At 39.1% G+C, this 7,954-nt stretch overlaps 2 protein-coding genes across 5 annotated transcripts in view; one reads left to right on the top strand and one right to left on the bottom strand.

The window, feature by feature from the left end:
- The window catches only part of TRAPPC3L (trafficking protein particle complex 3 like), a 37,501-nt gene that overhangs the window by 8,987 nt on the left and 20,560 nt on the right, over nt 1-7,954 (bottom strand). The window lies entirely within an intron of this gene.
- FAM26E (family with sequence similarity 26 member E) overlaps nt 1-7,954 on the top strand; it is a 30,415-nt gene that overhangs the window by 5,915 nt on the left and 16,546 nt on the right. The window contains exon 2 of one of the 4 annotated variants that reach the window (XM_019520058.1): nt 4,829-6,232. The exons of 1 other annotated variant lie outside the window; for it this stretch is intronic. In XM_019520058.1, the coding sequence (XP_019375603.1) occupies nt 4,829-5,218 (390 nt within the window). In that variant the 3' untranslated portion in view covers nt 5,219-6,232. 2 more of the 4 variants (XM_019520059.1, XM_019520061.1) reach the window with 2 other exon arrangements.

The following is a 7,954-nucleotide window of genomic DNA, read 5'->3' as shown; positions in this document are numbered from 1 at the left end:
AGATCAAGTGACTACAGAGGACCCCTACCACTTCTACTAGGAAAGGGGAACATAGCGAGGACAGACTGCAGAGAGCCAGATGGCAAAGGGCAGCAGGCGTGAGCTGCATGTGTAAATTGACCTGCTGGTCTCAGAAAGCCAGGTTACTGATGAAGGAATCAATGCCACCTGGGCGCTGAGAACTGGGTTAGAAGACTGACCGATGCTGAGTTGTTGCCTACTTCCACAGCAGTCTCCCTAACGGCAGGGTGAGTAAAACTATCAGATCCTAGTGAGAGAGGGTAATTCTTGTGAGAAGAACGGATTTTGATAGAGAAGACAGAAGTAGTCTTATCTGTGTTACAAAAACAACTTGTATATTAATACTAAAAGCAAGGTACAATTTTTCCAAACAGGCTGTGTGGTCTGCCTAATATCATCTGCCTAATACAAAAACAATTTTTAAGCATCTAAATTCCTGTGCACTGTTTATATCACTTGTCTATTTTTGCATTTCCTTCCTCTCAAGTAATGAAAAAAGTCTATTTAGTTTGACTGCTTTCTAAAATGTTTGTATAGTATGAAGGAAACTAGACCTATAATGAAATAACAAAAACCTGCAAAGATATAATATTATTCACGTCTCACAACCATATTTTACATTTCTGTGTTGCTTAGTGATGTCAGAAAACTGAGAGAAAAGGAATCAAAGTAAACTAAAGAGACAGCAAAGCAGTCCACAGGAAATTGGAGAAAGATGACAGTCAGGATACTGCATGACTCTGCAGTGTCAACAAATAATTATCATGCAGCAATTGTATTTGAGTATAACTGTTTCATGTCCTAGAATCAGGTTGTTGTTTTTTTTCAGGTCCTAGTGCACTGCATGTTTGGGCTGCATGGGAATGACTTCTTGTTTAAAAAAATACTTGAGTGTTTGTGGGAAATAATAAAAATCAACTGGGCAAACTCAAGTCTAGCAGTGTGTGAGCACATAAATCACAGAAGTGCAGCACTCCTATTGAGAGAAGGAAGCACATGAGGTATGAAAAGGATGGATAATACAGAAAAAATTAGGTGTGGAATGCTAACAGCTGGTATAAGCCTGCTGAGAAACTAACCAAAATGACACTATTCTTCAATGCCACTCTCTAAAGTTTTCCAGGCAAGTCAAAATTTGTTCTTTGATTCTCTTACTTCTATAAGGAAACTCTGTAGTAGATACAGATGTTACGTGTTAATTTTTGAATACCAATGCAGAAGTTCATACATGACAGGCTGTAGTCCTTCCTATCAGCTCTATCAGTGCTGTGCAGAGGACAAACATTCAATTCCTCAAGTTACTGTGTATGTGAAATTTAGGTTCTTTCCACTATGGAATGAAAGCAAAGCATTTCTGCAAAAAGAAATTGTGTCAGCTGAGTCATTTGGTTGCATATAGCTGGTTAGAACACTGGCTTGGTACACAGAGGAACCACGTTCAAATCCTGCTTTGCTTAAATCAGAGAACAGTTTTTCATCCCAAGTCAATGCAAATAAGGTTGAGCAGGGTCTGAACCCACAGCAGCCAATATCATAAACACCAAAGTAAATCTCTTTCTCAGAACATGCCTGACAAACTGTTGCAACTGACAGGTTACTATAAAACATTCACTTCAAAAACTAGGTCTGTAAAATGAAATGTTTCTGAAAATGTTCTGGTCAGTTCTATGGCAAGGGTCAGAAATTACACAAAAACCAGTATAAATGAGTGGAAATCAGTTCTAATTTGTAACAGAACAGTTACAAATTCAGTGCACGTAAACCACTTTCAAAATAGCCAAAACTGGTTTAAGATAAACCTGGATGGACGTAGTATCAGACTTAATTGATTTAGGTTAAATTGGTTTATTAAACTTCTGTCCCAGATCCCCTCCAGATTCAAGTTTACTCACAGTCCCTCAGCATCCCAGAATGCTTTGCAGGGTGGGCAGGCTAGCTTTGGACCAATCTGTCTGCTCCAGCAGAGCAGGAGGCATGCCCTACTGCCCCCTGGCTTCTGACCTGGGCCACTGCAAGCGTGTGGCTGCATTTCTGGAATGAAAAGCAAATGTCTGTTCACTTACTTATGGTTCGATCTGTGCAGCTTAGACCACCCTGTGAAGATTGAACTGATTCAGCTTTGGGCTTTTTGAGCATCAATACAGAACTGGGTTTGATTCTGGTCTCTGGTCCAAATGTCTTCAAGGAACTGTGTGATAGCACTTCCGCCGCCACCCTAACACAAGGACTAGAAGTGCTGGAGGTAATAAAAAGATCTGGGAATTTTCTGAGAGACCATTGATTTATAAAGACCAGAAAAGTTTGTGGGAATAGACCACTTGAGATCTACTGATTTGAATCTTCTGATTCAAACCATTTTGAGGAAAAAAAATCCACTTAAAATTGCTTGTCATTTTACTTTTAAATTGTAGTTAAATTATAATAAAACATTAAACATTGAGTTCTGATAACAATTAAAAGTTGTTAGAATTAAATTATTCAATTGGCCTGGCGCACAATTTTTTTCTGGGTAACTATTGTCTGACAGTATTTTGCAATTTCAACTTTTTCATCTCAATTTAGGATAGGTAACATTTTCAGGGAATTGGAAAATTATTTCCTACCCACCTCTGATATACTTCTCTTTGGTGTAATAATATGTAGTAAGAAATTTCAAATATATTGCATTGTACCTTCATATTTTTATGAAAAAATATCCTCAGCTTAAGCTTTGACAAGTCTTTCTAACCTATTGAAAGAGATGGTTTGATAGAAATAAGACTGCAGGGGTCACTTCATTTGCAAACAAATACTATATACTTTGACAATCCTTTGCATGCTCATTTTGATTTAAAATTTCAACTCATAAGTTAAATTATGCAAAGGGGACAGAATGTTTTGCATTTAGTTCATGACTCTGCCACTGAGGGCACACCCAGACATGCATAGATGTTTGGTTCCCCAGGGCCAAGTAGCAGTGGCACACCTTACACTACAGCTACTTGTACCCGGGAATGGCTGTGCCATGCACAATTTGGCTTGTGGCAAGTTACCCTGGTGGGTGGGGTAGAGGAGGCTGGGGCCAACACAGTGCTATCCCCAGCAGCCTTAGCTGGGGTCCTGGGAGCCTCCTGGGGCCGCAGCCACAGTGATTCTACCATGTGGAGGAGCCTGGCCGGCAGCTGCAGCACAACTCCAAGTGGCCCAGCTCTGCTTTCCAGAAGCTCCTGCTGTCTGAGTGTGCACTGTGCCATTTTCTTTTTCCTGCAGTTTTTTTTTGACCCCTGGATACCTGCAGAAAAAATAAACCAGCGCAGTGCGTGCTCGGGCAGCATGCTCTTGCAGTGCCGTGAACACCGGACTGTGCAGTATGGGGCACTGCAAACGTGTTTGCAGTGCCCCATACTGCACAACCACGCTTGTCTGGACATTCCCTGATTTCCCGTGTGACCTTTGACAACTCACGTAATCTCTTCATGCCTGGGTTTTCCCCCTTTAAAATGAGGTAATATAATTTCTAATTGCTCTTTGCCTGCTTTATCTATTTCAATTATAACCTTTGCTTATAGATGGTACCAAACACTTTATCTCCGAAATCATTTCTGTGCATTACTGTAATAACAATAACAAATCAATCCATCTACAACTTCTAAAACAAAATACAATCTATAAGGAATTCAAACTTCTTGATCTCCACATACTGCATATTCTTTGTTCGTTTGAACTTCCATTAACTTCAGTAGGACTTGGGGTACCATATGAATGAAAAAAGATATACTTTATTGATCTGTGTTTTGGATAAAAGAGGTTCACAGTGTGCTGTAAACAGATGTTGCACTTTTCTGGGAGAAAGCCTTTTATGCCAGAGTCCTACAGGTGTTCACACCCATTGTCCCACTTCCAGTACATGTGACATATACCAGATAAAATGTGCTAACAGCTTTTCCTGGGTGTCTTAACTGCAATCCATTCTAGAAACACACCTGTCAAGCTGTGTGCTGTCCCTGGCCACCTACTAGCAGAGGAGCAGCAATACAGCTTGGAAAGTCTACCTCTGTAAAAGGCTGTGCTGCTCCTATTTTGATCTAAGTCATGACCTGGGACAATCAGAGCCACTTTAAATTAAACGCATTTTTACTGCTACATGGTGGCTGAGTCAAAACTACTGGGCTAGTGTTTTTCTAACTATTAGGCATGTAAGTGAACATAGGTGCCTGACTGCAATTCTATTCTACTCTGCTGCTCGAGTCCCTTGAAGACAGTTAATGCAAAAAAGTAAGTGCATTTCTTTCCTCCTCCTCATTACTTTTTTGTCACTCGCAGTCTTACAGCTGAGATGACTGCATGCTACATAAGTAGATACCCTAATGGATTTTCAAGACTTGAACAGCGGGGGATAGAATCAAACTTAGGTATCCAAGTCCACTTATATGCCCAATAAAGCCAAAGGGAGAGCAGGGTGGCATTTTAAAGGCTAACTGGTTCAAAATAGGTAGAATAGAAATTGGCCGTAAGAACTGTGGATTCCTTCATTGTGGTGTTGCAGTGCTAACCCTGGAAGGCATCAGGGCTCACTGTTGTACCCTAATGTGAAGCTAGAATGGTGGCTACTACAGAATATTCATAGCTATGTTTCTCTGAAAGACTTTGAGCTGTGTCTGGTCACCAACTGGTGTTGTTATGCAAGTGTCCTGCCTGGTTTAGCCTAAAGTATTAAATTTTTCTGGGTGCTGCTATTTCTCTTGTCCATAAGCACAACAGCCAGACATTCCTAATCTAAGTGAAATTTTGATTTTTCAACTTGGAACCTATTTCTTTTCTTTTCCAGATTCTGGGGTGGTTTGTGATAGTCGCCACGGCTCTTTTATCTCTGTTAACTACATGCTGTGCCAGTTGCCAGTCCAAAATCAGCCACCTCCAAATGAAGTTCTGGAGGATCTACATAGAGAAGGAGAAAGAACAATTGGATCAAATTTTTCAGCTCTACGCCACCAAGCTCAGTGAACGAAACCTGAAGAGTTTTTTTGAGACCAAAGAACCAGAAGCCTTTCCCATGCCAACATTTCAGGCATGGGAAGACGCTTCTCAGCTTTATTCTTTTAACAGTAGTGAACAGCATTACAGCACCATTCATAGACTGGTTGAAGATGGCCAAAAAGATATCAGAGAGGAAAGAGAGACCATGCTGGATTTTGTAGATGGACGAGAAATCCCATAGTTGATGGCTGTTTTCAGCCTTTTTAATAGCTTGCCAACGTTGCATATTTTTATTTGTTTTAATACTTCTATTTTGTTAATATTGGGATCTATTCCTCTGCGGTTATTTTCTTTTTCCCCAATTCCTCTTTCTAATTATATGCCGGTTTAAGAAATACAGTCAAATATAATTTCTGTGCTTCAGAGTCCTAATACAAAACTCACTGGTGTCAGTGACAATAATTCCATTAACTTTAATGGGTTTTTCATCAGACACTAAAAACATAAAGGACTCAGCATAGATTTCCATGAGCTAGCTTGTGCAACAGACAAAGGGGACAATTTTCTGTGTAAAATATATAGCATATAGGTATCACACAAATAAAGGGATTATTGTAAGCTCATATATTTTAATAATATGTTATTGTTATAACATGTATTTTAATAGTGCATTGTTTCCCACTGGAAATCTGGGAAGCTTCCCTTGCTATGGCACGAGGGTTCCCATTTATAGCCATGTCTGATTCTCAGATGCTAGGAATTAAATCTGTTGCTGCTCTAAGACTGCAAGATGTGGTTTGTCTGGGACTTCAGCCAGCATACGATCAACAGTCTGAAAGGAAATACCATATTTTGAGAGAAAAAAGGAAATGCTTTTGTATTGGGGTAATTTGTTTAAGTTATACTAGTGTCTAGCAAGCAGCTCACAATTTTTAGAATCAGCTTGGGCAGAGATGAATTTGCAGGCAGAGTGCAGGTGACATGACCATAGAACCAAGGTCTGTGAAAAATGTATTTTATCACATGACCCTGTAGTTTATCACAAACCTGTGAGATTCATCCCATGCATGCTGCCACAAAGTTTTATAGCTCCAGGTTTTTAAGACATTAAAAAATGGTAAAGGCAGCTACTAAGCTCCTTTGGGGTAAATCCTTTGGGTAACTGGCAGACTTCTCCATAGCTTTTTACCATGAATCTGCCTGACTGTATATCTACACAGATCAAAAGTTATTAAATCAGATTATTTTAAAAATGCGCTAATGTCCTATATCCTTTTAATCTATTTACAGCAAATGTATTCACTGTGCTCACAGCAAAAAGATGCCTATTATTTGTTTGTTTTATTTCCTCTGCTATTATATCCAGGAGTGTATACATGCAAGAGATCTATTTGGGATCCATTTAGGATTTTTGTTTATAATTGTGGAGTAGAAATTAGAAAATTAGAATACTTGTTGGGTTAATAATCTTTCACATCAGTTTTTCAATTTTGGGGCAGAACTGAAATTGATTATCCTCATCTTGTGTGAAGACCCATTATGTGCCTGTCCTTTATTGGCAATATTCACTGGTACCACCAATAGTGGGAAAAGCTAAGGATGCCCCATCACTCAGGAAGCAAAGCCACATGCCCAGGCATACTAGACACTCAGCTAAAGTAGAGCTGGCATTCACATTTAGGCCTTAATGAGAGCTGGCATTCACATTTAGGCCTTTCAGTACTTCATTGTTTAGGACTAAATTCTATAGGCATAAAGAATGTTGTTAAAGGGATGCAATCTTCAATGAATTACAGTGTAAATAATATAGTCCTAGCAAAATATGCAAAACAATTACTGTACATCATGGTCTTTTAGCCTTTCTCAGGTGTAGAGTCAAATGAATACTGCAGAAAATTATGAAAGAAGAAATGCTCATTCATACAACAACTACAAATTCATTTTGATACTTATGTTTTATTTACTTTCCATAAACATTCATGCAGTCATGTTTACTGGCCAAAATACTCATTGAAAGAGAAATTTTGAGACACCTGTATGGAAGCATATGCCAAAAGTATACCTATTTTTCAGGGTATTTTTAATAGAAATAGGAAAGGGTTAGTGCTATTGTACAAGACATTGTAAGACCCCATTTGTGTGCTTGCCATCTATGTACTAAAAAAAGAGGAAGTTAAACTGCAACACCTGAAAGAAAGGATTATTAGGATGAATACAGGAAACTATATTCTGAGAGGAGACTATTAGAGCCTGAGCTGTTTAGCTTAGTAAAACAAAGTTTCAGAAGGATATGATTACTCTTTATAGATACACTTGAGTTTTTTTTCCCTCTCTCTCTTTGTGTGGGTTTTTTCATTTTCATTTTGTGGTGAATAATTCCTGATGAGGAAAAAGAGGCATACATTCATTTAATGAATTATTTGCTGAAAACAGTTGACTTAGTTCTATTCAATCTTTCCTCAAGGAAAACACCCATTTTTACTGATGGGAGTTTTGCATTAGTAAATACAACAGGCTACAGACCTAATGGTCATAGTCAGATTAGAAACCCAAGGTGAAACAAATCTTTGTTCAAATTTTAGCAGCTTTTGTCTTCTGGATGTTCTGTAAGCTGAGTACTGAATAATCCATACCCCCCATATACATGCACAATGTGGAATAAGACAGATATGCAGGTATGCACTAAAGAAATCAGTACTGGCCCTCATTCAGGTATCTTTATTCCAGATGGCTTCATAGATTCACACAATTTAAAGCTAAAAGAGGCCAGGCCAGACTTTATACAAAAGATGGTCACTTCCACCAGTGCCCCTGCCAGGCACTCTTTCAAATTGCAGGTATATAGATGCCTGCTCTCAGAAGAGGATTCTAGGCTTTGGATCCCAGCTGGATGAAGGCACCTCCATGGAGATCTGACTCAGGGACCTAAGCTTCTTCCGGTTGGCTGATCTCGTACGGCGAGCTTTAAACTAGACTC

The sequence above is a fragment of the Gavialis gangeticus genome, unplaced genomic scaffold (assembly GCF_001723915.1).
Source record: "Gavialis gangeticus isolate Ggan-Ray unplaced genomic scaffold, GavGan_comp1, whole genome shotgun sequence".
NCBI lineage: Eukaryota > Metazoa > Chordata > Crocodylia > Gavialidae > Gavialis > Gavialis gangeticus.
The sequence above is the reverse complement of the archived record's forward strand: the minus strand, read 5'-3'. Positions and strand labels throughout refer to the sequence as shown.